The 18911-nt window shown below is 42.1% G+C and overlaps 1 protein-coding gene across 3 annotated transcripts in view; it reads right to left on the bottom strand.

Annotated features, from left to right (window-relative positions):
• Positions 1-727: 727 nt before the first annotated feature.
• The window catches only part of SHLD1 (shieldin complex subunit 1), a 71374-nt gene continuing 53190 nt past the window's right edge, over positions 728-18911 (bottom strand). For 2 of the 3 annotated variants that reach the window (XM_008995721.5, XM_002747424.7), the window contains exon 3: positions 728-1651. In XM_008995721.5, the coding sequence (XP_008993969.3) occupies positions 1212-1651 (440 nt within the window). In that variant the 3' untranslated portion in view covers positions 728-1211. Of the gene's footprint in view, positions 1652-8914; positions 18098-18911 lie in introns of those variants that run through there. The other variant, XM_035298328.3, reaches the window with a different exon arrangement.

Genomic DNA, 18911 nt, shown 5'->3' with positions numbered 1-18911 from the left:
ATGACCCGCAGAGTGGAGCATCTGCCAGTGCAAACCTGCCCTGGCTATTTAAAGAGCTCCCTGGTGAGGAAGGGCTCAGGGCTGGAGGACAGGAACAAGGTGGCCACGAAGTCCTGCTCTGGGCAAGTCTTTGCAAATGGAGCTCAGGGTGCTGGAGGCGAGGAAGGGCAGGGGTGAGGGGCCAACCATTCACAAGGTGACAGAGGGTGCTGGCAGCAGGCAGGCACAATACAAGAGGAAGTAGGGCCCCACCTGGGCAAAGGAGTCTTTATTTTCTTCAATCACAACTTGACAAGGCCACATGGCATCAGCCTAGTGTATCATAATTGTGCTTACATACAGTGAAGCACATTTGTTATCTTCTCACCTTTCCTATTTGCAATCTGATAAGAGACAAAGAGACTTAAAAAACTGTGAATTTTAGCTGTTATTTTAGATGGTCCAAATGTTCCTTCCTCACCCAGTTAGTAGTATTATAAAACATGGATTTCTAGCTTTGGAGAGGAGGCAAGAGTGTGATCAAGATGTGATATACTTTCTAAACTGTATTTCAATCTTTATATTATCTTAGGACCTGTATTCTCAATTACACGGTCTCAGGTCTACAGCCTGATATAATTCCTTATACCTGATTCAGTGCAGAGCTTTGTCTCCTTCTAAAATGTCATCTCACAGAAGCATGTTCTCTTAGGTTGAGTTCTCCCAGAAGTAGACTCCAAGTCAAGGATTCAGAGATAAGCAGTTTATTAAGGAAAGGCTCCCAGAGGCAGCAGAAAATAAATGGGAGGAGGATAGGGAAAGGGGTTATGCCCAGCAAGGGCGTGATTTCTTGTAAAGTCCCAGCCTTAGCCTGATCTCAAGGAAAGGGACTTCTAGAGCATAAATTATGCTTCGAAGAATGTCCTTTCTTGAGGCAAGGGAGCTGGGCTTTTGACTCGTAGCCCAGTTAATCAGTTAATCAGTGGCCTTGGCCAAGGAGAGTGGGAGGTGGGGTGGCCACAGGGACACAGAACTCCCAGAACCCTGCTGGCTCTCCATATGGGCTGACTGGCTCCAATAGCAGGTCACAGGTGCCAGCCTTTAACCAAAAAGCACTTAATTGGGATGGGCACACAGAGCTAGCAAGAGACCCTAGGGGATCTGGGAGGCCACCAACAGTGCCGGCATGGCGCCGCACCTCCAAAACTACCCTGCACATTGCCCAGCACCAGTTATGGGTCTTTCATTACATTTTGCTGCAAGAGAAAATTAATAATATCTTTCGATAGTCCTGGTTTTGGCTTTTCATCATCCAAAGATGTACTTCCTTCCTCCAGTGGGTAGAAGTGGGTGTCCCTGGAATGCCTCTGTAAGACAGAGCAGCCGTCCCAGTTGAAGATGACCCGGGCCATTTGAAAACTGCGGAGGACATACCTTTGGCTCTCCTGGTCTCTTAGTTGAGTGATTTTCTGAGACAGGCACTTGCAGACGGATGCAGAGAGTGGGTTCACAGAGCCTGGCTGTGGATGGCCAAACATTTCATAGAATCTATCCAGGGACTTCCGAAGGCCATCATCATCTTCCTTCTCTGACTGGCCTTCCACAGCAGGGTCAAGCCAGAGGTTCTCAGAGGCCCAGGAGTTACTTTGTTCTGTATTTAGGCTACCGGTGTCTGGAGGACAAAACACATTCCAATACTCAAACAAGCAATCAAAAATATCAGAAAGCAAACCTAGAGCAGAGGATGTCTATTTTCAGTTCAACATGCTCGCTACTCCTGAGTAACTGGCAATGGGAAATAGCAGCTGATTTCAGAATCTGTTTTCACCATCCTGAGGTAATGCCACTGTCTCACAACAAGACCATCGTACGTACTTGTGTGATGGATTTTTAACCTGATTTCCCTGTATAGAAATTCAGGATGCCTGTGAACTTGGATGGAAAAAATATACATATATATTTATGTATCTTCACTAACCACAACCTGAAATTACACATTTCCTCCCATGAAGAATGTAGGCAGCAAATCACAGTATTCATAGCAATACCTATAGCTTTGTCACCAATAGATCTCAGCTGTTACGGGAACAACTTGAGACTGTAGTGCCCACCCCCAAACTGGGAAGGTGTTGAAAGACCAAAGAATAACTTGGACAAGTCCAGCTTGATGAGTAGATGAGTTGATTAGGGCTTATGAACAGGACACTCCTGGATGCTAGCAGGATAGCTCTAGAGATCCGCGCGTGTGCACGATGGGACTGTTTTCCTTGGTAGGTTCTCAGATTCTCTCCAGGATGTCTGGGTTCTCAAGGATACCTGCTCCTCAGTGGGGCACGACAGCCTTAGCTCACTGCCCAGCCTTGAGGGTTCAAGCAGCAGACATTCACTCTCAAGTAACCTGGTGGGTGACCCTTCCCACTATAACAACTATTTTCACGTCATATTATAGTATGTCAAAGGTGTTTGCAAATTATTTATGCTAACACTATGCTATGGACTGAATTGTGTCCCTACAAAATTCACATGTTGAAGCTGTAACCCCTAACATGACTATATTTGGAGAGAGGGCTTTTTGGGAGGTAATTCAAGTTAAATGAGGCATATAGGTAGGACCCTAATCTGATAGGATTGGTAACCTTATAAGAGGAAGTGAACACACAGTGAGAAGGCGGTTGTCTGCAAGGCAGGAAAGGAGCCCTCACCAGAAGCTGACCAGGCAGGCATCCTGCTCTTGGACCTCCATGCCTGACCCTGATAAAAGCTTTAATAAATCATTAGCTTTGACATTTCCCTGCCCCAACAAACTCAATCAGTAGCTATAATAAACATAGCTGTACTTGCCAATGCTGAAGGAAGGTGCACGGTGCAGTGGGTGGAGCTTTAGGAAAGGAGGTGGGATTTTGGTTTGGGCCTAGTTTTGCTACTAGCTGGAAATGACAGCTTGGACAAGTCATACAACCTTTCTGCTCTTCAACTTTCTCCACTTTCAAAATGAGGGTTTTACTAAACAATCTCTCTTCTAGAATGTCTATGGTAATATAAAGAGAAATAGATTATCCAAAAGCATCAGCACATCCTAAAAGAATGCGGACATCACGAAGAAAGAAAAAAAAAACTAAAAAGTGAAAAAAAAAAAGAATGTGGACATGTGTTCTTTGAGTTACATGCAGGCCTACACATGGACAAGCATTCATCCATTCAACACATATTTATACAAAGCTGATATTCAGGCAACTCATTAAAAGTTGTTGAAGATATACAGATGGACGCTGGAGACCATGTCCCTCATCTAAGGGACCTAAGTAGGAAGAAGGGACATCATTATAGACATTAAACAAGTGAAATATAGTCATAGGACATACACAGATATGAAATGGATAGTGACATTAACTGAGACAGCATGGACTCAGTGGACAGTGCAGTGCAAGGGTAGCAGAATGAGTGCATGCTCTCTCTTCAGAGGAGGTGACCTGCAATCTTATTCTGAAAGGACCATGGCAATAGAGAAGCAGATTGATGAACAAAGTCCAAGTGGTGAGAAGAAATAGAAACTAAATGTCTCCATGGCTGGTTCCAGTTCTCCTCCTCTGCCCACTGGACTTTCTTCAGCAGCCTGAGGCCCAGCCTGTAAGCTCGAAGAGAGAGAGAACTCAGAGTGGCCAGGGGAACCCAAAACAGAGATCATGCTTTGTAAAGAATTTGTAGGATGGTATTTCCACTACACTAGTTTCCAGAAAGCTTAAAACTATGTCCCAGCCAGACTCAGTGGCTCATGCCTGTAATCCCAGCACTTTGGGAGGCTGAGGTGGGAGGATCATGAGGTCAAGAGATTGAGACCATCCTGGCCAACATGGTGAAACCCCATCTCTACCAAAAATATAAAAATTAGCCAGGTGTGGTTGCACACACCTGTATTCCCAGCTACTCAGGAGGCTGAGGCAGGAGAATCAGTTGAACCTGGGAGGTGGAGGTTGTAGTGAGCCAAGATTGCGCTGCACTCCTGGTGACAGAGCAAGACTCCATCTCAAACAAAACAAGACAAGACAAGACAAAACAACAGTGAAAAAAAAACCCCAACAACACAAAAATATGTCCCAGGCCCCTCATTATTTTTTAAGGAATAGTAAAGGAAGTTTCCTTGGCCCTGCTATGCCCAGAGCTTCTGCCCAAGTTCCTCCCAACCACCCTGTCGCTGGACTGAAGCCTCCAGGATGGGTGGAAGGGGAGGGAGGCAGATGCTGGTCTCTTTCTGGTCCTGATGGCATAGAAGCAGCAGGGGAGGAGTTCTTGGCCTGTACTCCTCACAAGTGCCAAGTTTGTGAAAACCAAGGAAGGACTGAGCTACTGTCTCAGCCAGAAGGAGGCTAAAAACAGCCATGACAGCCAAACACACAAAAATGTTTAAACCGTATCTTTTCACTGCAAAGCACATTATTGGGGCAACTGGAGAGCTGTGAATGGGGTCTGAGGATTAGATGGTAGTAATGGATCATGTTAATTTCTTGCTTTTCATTTTTTTATTGCATTTTAGAAGAGAATGTCATTGTAACAAAATCAGGAGTGATGGCCTTCAAGTGAGCAAATCTCAAATAATTCATGAAAAAGGGCTTTTGGTTTTAAAAAATTCTGAAAAAATTAAAAGAAACCTTGGAGAGACAGATGTTAAAATTTCCTTTGGTGGCCTACTTTACTATCAAGCAACCAAATAAAATAAAAAGCCTTAGCTCGGGTAGTTGCCCAACAAATGACGTTGCTGTTAGAAAGTTGAAGGGAGACGGGAGAAGGAATAGGGTCCCATGATGGCAGGATGAGGGGTCCCTTCCCCGCTTCTTCCCCGAAGATGACCTTGTCCTGGGAAGGGGCTGGTGGGGGTAATGGCTAGAAGACAGAAGCTGGGAAGGGCTAATGGGATGGGTGGGAGAGAGCAGGGTATCCCCAGCAGTAACACTAGGAAAGTTGAACCCCCAAAACTGTCCACTTATATAGAAAACTCCAAGCAACATGGCACGTACTTGGTAAGTAAATAGTCAATGTGCTTTGATATGCAGGATTTTTAATTTTCATGTGTGTTTTATTATTTAATTTTAAATTTTTGAAGTCCAGTGTCCACAAAAGAGTCTAAAAGCCAGCTATCTCCTATATTTTTCATGCACATGTCAGGCAGTCTGCCAGTCGTCTTCAGAGAAACAACTCTTCCCCTTCAGAAGACCAATGACATACGGGTTGAGTAATTTACTATGTCAGTTCTTTTGAACGCTGCCTGCATTCCATTTCAGTCTTTGATTTCCTTTTAAAATTTGCTGTTCTACAAACTATAAAGCCTCCTCTCTAATCATGAGGCTGTTATAGCTTTTTGGATGTCACCGTTTCTTTGCCAGCAAATGAAGCTAACTGCTTTTCCTTTCCTGATGTGCCCATGTGTGGAAAGAATGATGGGTACTAGGTCAGTTCCTGCTCAGTGGTGCATTCTCACAGCTATGTTCAAACCCCACCTTATTCTGTTAATATAGCCCAACCTTGTACAGCTGTCAAAAGGGGATAGCAATGTCTCCAAGGAGACTCTAGGGATGTTTCTGTGTCAGGGACTGCAAAGTGCTACTTGCATTTAGTGAGTGGAGTCGAGGATATAAACATTCTACAGTGCACAGGACAAAAAATGGTCCTTCCCCCAAATACCAATTATGTCTCCCGACCCCTCACCCCTCCCCTGGCTCAAAGGATGGATCTTGAAAGGAGTGGGAACTTAATGTTGAATCCCATTGCATTGTATTACGTTGATTTGCCTTGAGCTCCCTAAGAGACTTTTGCTACCAGCCGGGAGCAGTGGCTCACGCCTATAATCCCAACACTTTGGGAGGCTGAGGCAGGTGGATCACCTGAGGTTGGGAGTTTGAGACCAGCCTGACCAACATGGATAAACCCTGTCTCTACTAAAAATACAAAATTAGCTGGGCGTGGTGGTACATGCCTATAATCCCAGCTACATGGGAGACTGAGGCAGGGGAATCACTTGAACCCAGGAGGTGGAGGCTGTGGTGAGCCAAGATCGTGCCATTGCACTCCAGCCTGGGCAAAAAGACTCGGTCTCAAAAAAAAAAAAAAAAAAAATTAGAGAGAGAGACACTTTTGCTGTTGGTCCCCATTCCCTGCACAACACCCTTCTTTTTAGTACCTATTTGAGTTATGCATTTTTCCTTCTCAGACCTTGAGATGGCTTTTTTTCCCTTCAACAATGTTTGAGGGTAAAAGCCATTGGCACTGGTCCCAATGATTCTGGGATTATCTAAATTGAACAAAACTACCCTTTTTATTTCGATATATTTTCCATCATGAATAGGATTTCTTTAAAACTTTACGAGAAGAAAAGGAGGAGGGCAGGGCTTGATACCACAATGCTTTTGCAGGCATCCCATTGTTAAATTTTCTCTTTGCCAACAAGAAAAGAGATAACATACAGATACTTCAGATTCCTCCCCCAACTTTTTTTTTTTGAGACGTGGTCTCACTCTGTCACCCAAGCTGGAGTGCAGTGGCATGATCTCAGCTCACTGCAGCTGAGATGAACCACCCGGGCTCAAATGAACCTCTCACCTCAGCCTCCCGAGTAGCTGGGACCACAGGTGCATGCCACCATGCCCGGCTAATTTTTTATATTTTTGATAGAGATGGGGTTTTGCCATCTTGGCCAGGCTGGTCTCAAACTCCTGGCCTCAAGGGATCCACCCACCTTGGCCTCCCAAAGTGCTAGGATTATAGGCATGAGCCACCATGCCCAGCCAGATACTTGAGATTCTTATACACCTAAAAATATTTTTCTCTCTGTAGGAGTTATGGGTGCTTATTTGAATTCAGAAGACAGTCAGCTGGCATGGGGCCCTTGAGATTAATGGTTGTGTTCTGCAAGAGATGCCATCGGCCTTTAGAAACCCCAATATCTAGTGATGGATTCTTCCAGAGAAGCTTCCCCGGCTATTTCTGTGGTTCGTAAATGCACAGCAGGATTTCATCTCTGTGAAACATTTTTGCCTTCAACTATGACAAGTTTCTACTAAATGGATTTGATATTTAGAATTCTGCCCTCTGCATGCATCTGAATCAGCAGCCACCCACCCACCCTGCCTGATTTGTCCACAGTTTCTTTTACTAGGAAGTGCTGATTAAGAGGACCTATGTGTGGTTTCAAGGATGTTAAGGAGCTGAAAGAAATCTAAGACTTTTTTTTTGAGACAGGGTTTTGCTCTGTTGCCCCCAGGTTAAAGTGCCACCGTGCAAGCACAGCTCACTGCCTAAGTCCACCTCCTGGGCTCAGGCGATCCTCCCACCTCAGCCTCTTGAGTAGCTGGGTCTACAGGTGCGCACCACCACACCCAGCTAATTTTTTTTGTATTTTTTGTAGAGATGGGGTTTCGCCACGTTGCCTAGGCTGGTGTCAAACTCCTGAGCTCACATGATCTGCGCACTTTAGCCTACCAAAGTGCTGGGATTACAGGTGTAAGACACAGCACCTGGCCAAGACTTAAGTTTTTAAAAATGAAAAAGTATCAGGATTTAAGGAAAGAAACAGTATGTGGCTTATTAGGTCTCCTTCCATGCTGCTTGGATGGGAAGCTGCCCTCTTTCAGGGCCCTGCATGGCACACTCCTAAGTTCCCAGGCCTTGCTTCCTTGGTTTGTCCGCTGGAGGTCCCCTGGGATCATGTGGCTCTAAAAATAGTCACAGGTCCCCCTTTAAACTAATGCTCATAATTGACTTGTATGTTTAAAACACTTTAATTTGGCCAGGTGTGGTGGCTCATGCCTGTAATTCCAGCATTTTGGGAGGCTGAGGTGGGTGGATCACCTGAGGCCAGGAGTATAAGACCAGCCTGAACAACATGGTAAAACCCACATCTCTACTAAAAATACAAAAATTAGCTGGGTGTGGTAGCACACACCTGTAATCCCAGCTACTCCGGAGGCTGAGGCAGGAGAACTGCTTGAACCCAGGAAGCAGAGGTTGCAGGGAGCCAAGATCACACCACTGTACTCCAGCCTGGGCAAGAGAGCAAGACTCTGTCTCAGAAAAAAAAAAAAAAAAATTAAAAAATAAAAAAGCTGGGACTGGGAAGGTGAGTCATCCTCAGATAGACCAGGCTGAAGAAGAAAGCTGCTTCATGGAGGGGAAGCCCAGTGCTAGGTGCAGACATGAGAATGCCCACGAGCCTAGTGAGGGATGGTCTGGAAGGGGCAGAGAATGCTTATGAGAGAGGAAGAAATTGACTTAGGCTCTGGAGAGCTTGGGGGCTAGGCTAAGAAGCCAGGTAAACACTTCTTTCAACTTCAGGCGTTGCTTTCTATAAAAGTGTGCTCTTACAAGAGGGACTGGTACTCACTAGGGTGACTGAAAAAATCCCAGCACTTTGGGAGGCCAAGGCAGGCAGATCACTTGAGGCCAGGAGTTTGAGAACAGCCTGGCCAACATGGCAAACCCCCCTCTACTAAAAATACAAAAATTAGCTACTCGGGTGGCTGAGGCACAAGAATCACTTGAACCCAGGAGGCAGAGGTTGCAGTGAGCCAAGATTAATTTTTTTTTAAGGTGAGGGAGGCTAGAAGCAATCAGATTATTAGGTTGATACAAAAGTAACTGCAGTTTTGGTCAGTGTCAAAACCACAATTATTTTTGCACCAACCTATAATATCTGTGAAGAAATAGTCAACTTTAATTTAAATGTTTAATAAGAAGAAAGTTTTGAAGCAAATAGGACATTGTGTTAATTGCCGGTTTGGGGTGGTATGAGCTTGGATGTTATAGCTCTCTGTACTTAGAACATTTTAATTTTTCAAGAAAATATAAAATGCCAAAGTAGAAGACTTCTTACAAACCAGAACACTGGTCTTATTAAATTGCCTTGGCACCTACTTTTAGGACTATGTACTAATCACAGCTGTCTTTGTTTTTTTTTTTTTTTCCCCCAGCATTCATTTTATTCCTCCATGATGGCCTCTTAGAGGACCCTGTCCTTTGCCCATGGCATCTGTTTGTCATTAGGATGAAGGGTGACAGCATATGCCACTTGCCCTCTGGGTGATTCATTCAATTTGAACTTTCAGATATAAACAAGTACAGAGACTGTGGTTTCCAAAGCACCTGAGCAAACCATCCACCCCTTTGAAATGTTAATTTGGATTAAATATCTTGATATCCACACACTCTCCCTTTGTGAGGATGTGGATTTATCCTTTAAAGGAACAGTCGCAAATTCTAAAATGTATGAACCCTGGATGGCAGGGTTGCAATCAGGACAAAGGAGGCTTAAGCTTATTGTTTTTCCGTCACTGATTTTATGGAATTAATAAGATAGGATATAAGGTGCCCCAGAACTCCAGCCCTCGTGTTATTATGCAGCAGGGAAAAGCCAGACTAAACCAAGAAGAGATCTCAAGTGAGGTGCCGATGAGTTGAAGTGAATCAGGGCCAGTTCACTTGCTGGACAGTAACCAAAAGGTTTGAATGGCTAGGAAGTAGGAAAAATGCCAGTAGTGAAAAGAGGGAAAAGGAAAGGAGGATTGGCTTGGAGTATTGTAGGACAAATCCATGGAAGGTTTAGCCAAAAGCAAAAGTCTGTAGATACCTTATTTTTTATAACATGGACTGAGATGATTTCCAGCATCAATTTCAGTCCTCCGGGACATAACTGTGTGGTAGGAACTTTGTTAGGCATTGCACTCCACCCCCAGCCCATTTTTGATGCCATATAAATATATACACACATACACACACATATATACGTATCCATATGCAAGAGTGCTGTTTTGTGCGTGGTAGGCATTTTAACTTTCAATATGCAAAGTTTTGCATTTTGTTTTCAAAATACAAAGTTTTACATCTGACTTTATGATTTTTTTTACTTTTAGCCATTGTTTATTATGTAAAACTGCTTTATAGTACTCTAATATAGGAAGATGCTACATTATTTTTCATCCATTCTCTTCCTGATAGACAAGTAGGCTGTATTTAATTTTTTATTATCACAAATAAGGCTTCAGTGAGCCTCCTGATACCTACTGCCTTGTGCACATGTATCAGGAGGAGACTCTCTTTGGAAATTTATCCAAAAGTAGAATTACGAAATCGAAGGGAATGTGCATTTTCAATTTGACTAGATTCTGCCAAATTGCTCTCCAAGGTGGTTGTATAATAACAATTACACTCCCACCAGCAGTGTTTGGGTTTTCCTGTTTCTCCCCATCTTTGCCAAATTCTGATATTATCAGACATTAAAGCTGTATCTCGGATTTAGGTTTGCATTTCCCTGACAACTTGTGTGGCAGAGCTGCTTTTCATACAGTTATGGGCCACTTGGGTTTCCTTTTCTGTGTACTGCTTATTCATATTCCTGACCATTTTTCTACCCTTTTTTCACTCCCTCTCTTTTCATCTTATTTCTTTTTAATGGCATACAAAATGAATTACAAAGAAAACATTTTTGCCTGATTTCTCTTTGATTAATTTCACAATTAGATTATTCCAGTCTCTTACATGGAAAGCAATAAAAAGAAGGTGAGGGTGAAGCGAGGACCTCCTGAGAAGCCACAGGGTTTGTTTTGTTTTTTCAAGCAAGACAACCCTCATGGTGTCAGCTTATCACTACTAAAGGGTGATACTGTTTTTCTATTCTATTTAATAAAGAAGTCATGTATCAAGCTGGATCCAAGAGGAGGGAAAATATCCGGCTCTACTGTGTCTTATTTTCCAGATAAGAAAATTGAGACCAAGACCAAGTCTCCAGAATCACTGGGTGAAGGGGTTGGCAATTAGAACACGGAAAAGTTCTCTTTGCTCATTAATTTTCTTCATTAACATGACCTTCATACGAAGATATGCAATAATTAACAACAACAACAAAAAACTAATATGATTTTCATATGGCTATCATTTGCCATTATTAGAACCAGTGCTGGTGATGATGGGCCAAATGGGAGATCAAGGGCTTTCCTTAAACGATTCAGATAATAAAAATTTAGGAACAACTGGCTTACAGCATCAAAATGATTGACAATCCTCAATCTTCTCAAGGCGTGTTTCAAAACAGCATGGCTTTGCATTTTGCAATAAAGGAATAACTAAGTTAAGAGATCAGAACCTAACACTTTATAGCTCGAATCACGTGGGTCAACTCTCCCACTTCCTGGACCTTGCAGCTGGAGCTGGAATAAAGCTATGATTCCCCTGATCCCGTCCACGTTGTAGGGAATAGCTCTCAGGAGGCAAAGCTGTCAGACAAGAGAACCGGGGACACGGTTTCCTTCAGGAGCCATTTGGAGCCAGGAGCTTCACTGAAGCACTTAAAACAATCATTCAAGAATGTTTTCCCCCAGTGGTTTTTAAACTTTCATTTCACACAGGAGGTTTTGGCAGATTTGTTTCATATCCTTGCCTAGATGGTAAGCAGAAAGGAAAAGCAATTGAGCAGGATCTTGGTTGCTATGGCAACATTACTATTTTGATTACCACTGTTTACTGCTGCCCCCTGAGTTACGTTAAATGTGAGTAGCTAATTAAGATGATGCTTCAAATGTCAACCTTACCTGTAAGAAAAATATGAGCACTTTAAAAATGACACTGGGAGTGTTGCTTGATACATATTCAGCAGAGAGATAATTCCCTGTTTCCTGGGGAAGCAGAAACCTGATCCTTTTTTCCTTCAAGAGGAGATTGTGGGGCCTCCCACAATCGGTCTAAATCAACAAGTCAATATTTGGTAGTTTTAAGATTTAAAGAGAAACAGAACAAGATTCCTATCAAAACAGAGCCAGTTCCAGTGTTGACATTTACAATAAGCTTTTCTCAGAGAAGGTAACATCTGTAACAGAGGAAGAAAGTCTAGCGTTTTCTTTATGCAGTAGAATTATTGTAAATGTGGGTTTCTGCAAGTAGATTTCACTCCATATCAAGTCGACATTAAGTGTATCTGTGAAGTCAGAGAATGGATAGTAAACACACTAAGATGTACTGATACAGCTGAGGACTTCCCCTTTAAAGTAATCAACCCAAGAGCCAAGCTCTTATTTGTAAAATAATATTGCTCAGAACCTGTCAGAGCCTCTAAGGAAGCATCTTCACTCCCTCTGGAAACTTCTTCTGAATGTCCTCATTGGTGACAAAGCTCCATCCTCATGGGACAGAATTGCCTTTCTGGAAACTGTCAAGAGGCATGAGGAGTGAAATCTGTAAATAATGTAGGTGATCAAGCAGGATAGCAGGGCCTGGGGTGAAAAGCAAGGTTTATCTACAAAAGAAAATTGATTTTCTTATGTTACACATGCTGGTTCCTAAAGCGGTTCTCACAAAGGTATTCTAACATCAGTTCTGTGCAATGCAGGCAACACAGTTACACTTTCAAATATGTTACCTTGTAAGGTAGATTTAGTTCTGGCCTTTGCAAGAGTACATTGTCACGAATCAGAAATCTGATTTTGTCCTAACAGAAGAGAGGTTTGTGAGCATGGACTTGGGAAGAAGCCTTGAGTTTGAGTCCTAGCAAGCCCCTTACTCGCTATATGATCCTGGGCAAGTTACTTCACATCTCTGACTCTCCAGGTCCTCATCTATAAGATGGGGATAATAACAGCTCCTACCTCATAGGACTGTTGTAAGGATTAAATGATTTATTAGCATAAAGCCCAGCACATAGCAAGTGCTCCATAAATAAAAGATACATTGTAATTATTACCTTAGTAACAAGAATAGTACCCACAGCAGAGTTGTTAGAGTATTAAGGTGCTTATTCTTTAACATCTGGGATTTTTCAAAGTGAACTGTGAATCTTCCACTAATACATGTCTGGCTGGGCGTGGTGGCTCATGCCTGTAAGCCCACCACTTTGGGAGGCCAAGGTGCGTAGATCACCTGAGTCAGGAGTTGGAGACCAGCCTGGCCAACATGGTGAAACCCCACTCTACCGAAAATACAAACCAATTAGCCAGGCATGGTGGCATATGCCTGTAGTCCCAGCTACTCAGGAGGCTGAGGCATGAGAATCTTTTAAACCCGGGAGGCAGAGGTTGCAGCTAGCCAAGATTGCACCACTGTACTCCAGACTGGGTGACACAGTGAGATTCAGTCACACACACACACACACACACACACACACACACACAATTACACAGTGATAGATATATCAAACGGAAATGCCAGACAAACAAGCATTTATTTGTAACTGGAAGGAACATAATCTTTACCAGTCGCTACTGCCCCATCTTGGCACCAGAGTCGAGGGGATGAATCATAGTGAACATTACCCATCTCACAGCAGGAGGACTATGACTATACAGAGGTCCCTGGTGCGCCCTCTGCAAAGTAAACACGGTCCCAGCGTGGGCAGAAACAGCAGGTGCGCTTCAGTGTGTGGGAGTGTCACACACAGAAGCCCAGGCTGGTGGAGCCCTCCAGCTATCCCCAAACATATCCTCCAAGGGGGACCAGCACCAGGATGTGGGTGGAACTGAAATGACTCAACCTCCAGAGAGCCTGATGGTGGCAGTGGTTTTTGTAAGGTGATGACAGCTATAAATCAAGCAAAGAGTTTCAGGAAAAGTTTGAGTTAGTAAATACATTGAAGAAGGAGAAACAGGCAGCATTAAACATAAAACAAAAGCTTGGGAAAATAGGCAGAGAAGATCTAGGGTTTACAGAGTGACTACCGGCTGAGGCAGAACTGCAGTGCTGAGTTTAACAAGCAAGATGAGATCAGTTGTAGGAGATAATTCTCAACACCCATACCTCGCATTTACACTTGGATTTAAGGAGAGCAAAGCTTTGAGCCTTCTCTGCTGAATGAAGCACACAGCATCAGAGGACACAGAAGACTCAGAGAAACTGGAAAATAGCCACAAAATTTAAAATTTGCATAATACAACTTCTGCAGAAAAAGACTACGCACAGAGAGGTGAAAACTGAGGCTAAGTGACAGAAAACAATGGGCCACGAGTGGTTTGTATGGCATTTTTGTTGAGAAATTTTCTAACATGAGTTATTAAGGGCCAGAAGTGAGGCATATATGCAATTGAATTTCCACCTTCACACGAGAGGTGTGGTTGCAGAAACAGTTATGTATTTTTGACAAAAGAATATGGTGGACAAGATATTCTGAAAATCCTCCCTGTTACCAAACAGCTGAAAATGCTGGATAAAGGGCCGGGTGTGGTGGCTCATGCCTGTAATCCCAGCACTTTGGGAGGCCCAGGCAGGTGGATCATGAGGTCAGGAGTTCAAGATCAGCCTGGCCAAGATGGTGAAACCCTGTCTCTACTAAAAACACAAAAATTAGCAGGCCTGGTGGCACATGCATGTAATCCCAGCTACTCGGGAGGCCAAGGCAGAGAACAGCTTGTACCTGGGAGGCAGAGGTTGCAGTGAGCTGAGGTCACGCCATTACACTCCAGCCTGGGCAACAGAGCAAGACTCCGTGTCAAAAAAAATAAAATAAAATAAAAGGCCTAGATAAAATGTTTCTGAAAAGTATTTTTAAATGCATGATTGAGCGGTAACAAAGCAAGGAAACCTTTAGAGACCAAAAGCAAAATGAGAATAGAAGTTCTGAGAGGTCTGTAAACCCTGAGCTGGAGTCGAGAACTAGCAGGTCAGCTTCAATGTCCATACAGCGGTCAGGACACAGACCCTAGGGCCATGGCAAGGTTGGGGTGCTTAACAAGAAATGACTGCATAAAGCTGAGAACCCTGAAGTTACACCCCCTGAAAAAAGTGAACTAGAGAAAGAAATATGCTTTGTAAAGGTCTGTAGTAAAACAAAACAAACAGACTAAGAAAACTTGTCTTGGCTCTGGGTAGAGAGAGAAAGAAATATCTCCCCCAAGATTTAACCTGATAAAAGAAAATAAAAGGAAAACAAAAAAAAAAAAAGAAGAAAAAAATGTAATCATGAGCCAGAACTCACATGTGTTTGTGGCCCAAACTGTACCTTAACTGAGTGGGAGTAAATTAAAAGAGCCAGCCAACGCGACCCATAGCAACTTCAGATATTGCCATTAACGGAATCATGATCTAAGGCAAATATGCTTAATATGTTAAAGAAATATAATAGGAAATTGAAAATTTGAGTAAGAAGAGACTACAAAAAATGAACAGGTAAATGAGAAGAACCAACAAAAACACAATAAAAAATGTTAAATTACAGAAAAAGAAAAATTAGAGGAAAAGGTATTTATATCTCAGCAAATAGGTAAAACGAGACTAGACTCCAGTGGAAAGATAATTAGAAAATAGAAATCAGAGTTGAAGATATTACTTATAATTTAGTATAGAGAGCCAGAGAGATGAAAGAAAAAAAAAAGAGATATGGAAGTCAAAGTGAGATGATCCAGCATGCATATAATTGGAATTTCAGAAACAGCGAACAGAGAGAACGAAGGAAACGCAATGCACAATGAGACGAGATAATGGGTGGGAATTTCTCAGAACTGATAAAAGCACAAATCCTCAGATGTATCAATTACAATGTTCTGTAAGCAGGATAAATAAAAGGAAATTTAGGGCTAGGCCATAGATAAAACTGCAGATTAAAATCCTACGAACAACCTGAGAGGAAAGACAAATTATTCATAAGTGAATGACAATTAAGTTGCATGAGACACCTCCATAGTGGCAGCGTGAGCAAGAAGGCAATGAAACAGACCTTCAAAGTTCCAAGAAAATAATTACCAACTCAGGGATATGCAGGCAATGGTGAGGGAGTTAAGATATCAGTCTTTTAATTGGCCAGATCAACCAAAATAATAAATGTCATAGCCAGATTGCCCTTATATCCAAAGCTCATCTTCTAAAAGTGCTTGAAGTAGACAACATTCATATCACCTAGGCTGATGTACAGAGATTTTATCTGAAGGTAGAGGAAGGAGCTACATAAAATTTCAAGGTTTTCGTTTTCGATTCCTGTGGTGACACATCTGTTTAACTCACCAAGGTAGTCCAGCTATCCTTAAAACAGTATTCCAACGCCAGACTTTGATCTCAGATCACATGTGATCATCTTAAAAGTACAGTTCATCTCCATTCTACGTTTTGTTTCTGAAAGTTTCATTCCATAATAAGCCAGTTATGCAAAATCATTCAACTTCAAAGTTGTTCCAGGTTGGTTTTATAAAAATTGTAAAGGCTATTAATGTTTTGTAGACAATGTTCTCTTTCTCTGTTGTCAACTATTTCCATTTGCTTTTGGAAATAACTTTATCTTCCTAACTCAGCTCATGCCTGCTGCTCTAATAGTCTCTGCACTGCAATACCGACTGTGCAGCCACTGGCCCACAGACCAAGATATCTGTTCCAAAGACTCTTGGAAAAAAGGGAAAATAATTATTTTTACTCTTTTATGATATTCACTCTTTGAAGAGATCATGAGAAAGAAGCTGTTTAAGCTTAAAGAAAGCAGTTAAATGTTCTTTTAGTCAATAAATTATGTCAATCGTAAGATAGACAGAGGCAGAAATCATGAGTCATGGAGTTATTACTGATAACATTTACTGCCTTATTGACATTTTAGAATTTTCTTTTACCTAAGGTTCTCCCTGAATTTCATTTCACATATAAATGCATAAACCTAAAAAGGAATACAAATTTGAAGGATGCTATGAAGAAAAAGAGAGAGAAAGATAACCTAATTATACTGGTCAATCTGGAAGACTAAATTTTTTTGACCTCTAAGTGGCAAAACCCCAAATGCATTTGAAACTTTAGCTCTTAAAGGGGCACCCAAAACACTCATGCACACAATAAATCTTTCATGCAAATTTCTGTTTTTCTACATCTTGATCTAGGTAGTGGTTATGTGGGTATGCACATATATAAAAATTCACCAAACTGTAACACATAAGATTTATGTACTTTATTATATGTAAATTTTATCCCAATTAAAAATATATTTATGTATGTACATGCACATGCATACAAACACACACATTACCTGTTTTCATCTTATTAATCCTACATCAACGAAGTTTGGGACGCTATGTTGGATGCAATAGAATGACAGTTATTTAGCCTCTGCTTTGGAAAGCTGACCATTATATAAGGTTTTATGGTCTAGGGAGCTTGAGACTAAAGCTTGTGGTGTATTCTTTGTTATCTGAACCCGTACTTCCACACATCTTTGGTATACTTTGATCTGCTTTTCTGTCTGTGTCTGTCTGTCTGCCTGTCTGTCTATCTATCTATCTGTCTATCTATCTATCATTCATTCAATCATCTAATTTATCCACTCATCCATCTCTCCATTTACCCATTCATCTCTCTATGACCCAGAAGTCAGAATAAAAACATTAAACTGTAACCAAAATAAATATATCAATAAGTATAGGCTAAAGCTGAAGAGGAGTGAGAAGGGTCAGTTTCAAATCACAGGACAGAAACGTTGAATGCTCCCCACTAAGGAGAATGTGTCAGCTATTTTTTAAAAGATTATAATTTTGAGCAGAGATCTTTCGAGGAGCAAAGAAAAGAGAAAATGTTTCATTTGACATGACAAGTTATAAATTGCAATCTGCCAATTTCGGATGGGTGAATATTTGCTGAGATTAAGTACATGGCAAAGGTATGTCATTAAATCTAAGGAAATTAAAAAGCTCAATTTAATATCACATACATCTACTCCATTTTTAATAAGCATACAACCTCAACAAGCATGAGCCACAGTCCAATCTGTCTCCATGATGTAGGAGGAAATGATAAATATATCTTCAGCATGACTTCCAACAAGGTGAGTCTGAGTTAATTGCTCCATGAACAAATTAAAATGGATTTAAACAAATGAGCCTGACAAGGACATCAGCCACATGCTGGACAAAATGTAGTATTAATCAAATGTACATCAAACTATCAGTGACATGTACACAGAAGCAGGACTGCTTAAAGTTTATCTTTTATTTTTATTTATTTATTTTTGAGATGGAGTATTGCTCTGTCACTTAGGCTGGAGTGCAGGGGTACCATCTCTGTTCACTGCAACTTCCACCTCACAGGTTCAAGCAATTCTCCTGCCTCAGCCTCCTGTGTAGCTGGGATTACGGCCCCCCAACACCATGCCAGGTGAATTTTTGTAGTTTTAGCAGATAAACTGCACAGTCTAAAAATATCCAAAAAATTAAGAAAAATTAGGTTTGTCATGAATGCATAAAATATATGTAGACACTAATCTATTTATGTTGTTAATCCATTGTTCATATTATCTGTAAGGCTTCTAGTCAACAGGAGGCTCTTAGTAGTTAAGGTTGTGGGGAGTCAATGCAGCCATAAAAAGGAATGAGATCATGTCCCCTGCAGGGACATGGAAAGAATTGGAAGCCATTGTCCTTAGCAAACGAACACAAGAACATAAACCAAACACTTCATGTTTAGCTGAATGGTGAGAACACATGGGCACATGGAGGGGAACAACACACAGTGGGGCCTGTCACAGGTGGGGGGTGGGTGGGGGGAGGCAGAGCATCAGGAAGAACAGCTAATGAACGCTAGGCTTAATCCCTAGGTGACAGGATGATCTGTGCAGCAAACCACCATGGCCCACGTTTACCTCTGCAACAAACCTGCACATCCTGCACATATAACCCTGAGCTTAAAATAAAAGGTGAAGAAAAAAAAAGGTTTTGGGGAGTCAAAAATTATTGCCGGTGGTGGGTGGAGGGGAGGCCAATACTCCTAACCCCTGTGTTGTTCAAGAGTCAACTGTATCCTAATTTTATCCATACCTTCCAATGGCCTCGCAATACAAATTTCTGCATGTCAACCTGTTGGACTAGCTCCTCAGGACCCCAACCCTCCCAGCAATGTCCCCCTGAGAATCTTCTGTGCTATTGCTCCAGTTGGCCTGGCTGCCCTCCAGGCCTGCTCCACAGCCGCTGACCTGGGCTCCACTTGGTTCCACTGCTACATTTCCTGTA

The sequence above is a fragment of the Callithrix jacchus genome, chromosome 5, assembly GCF_049354715.1.
Source record: "Callithrix jacchus isolate 240 chromosome 5, calJac240_pri, whole genome shotgun sequence".
Lineage (NCBI taxonomy): Eukaryota > Metazoa > Chordata > Mammalia > Primates > Cebidae > Callithrix > Callithrix jacchus.
This window is presented reverse-complemented; position numbering and strand designations above follow the sequence as displayed.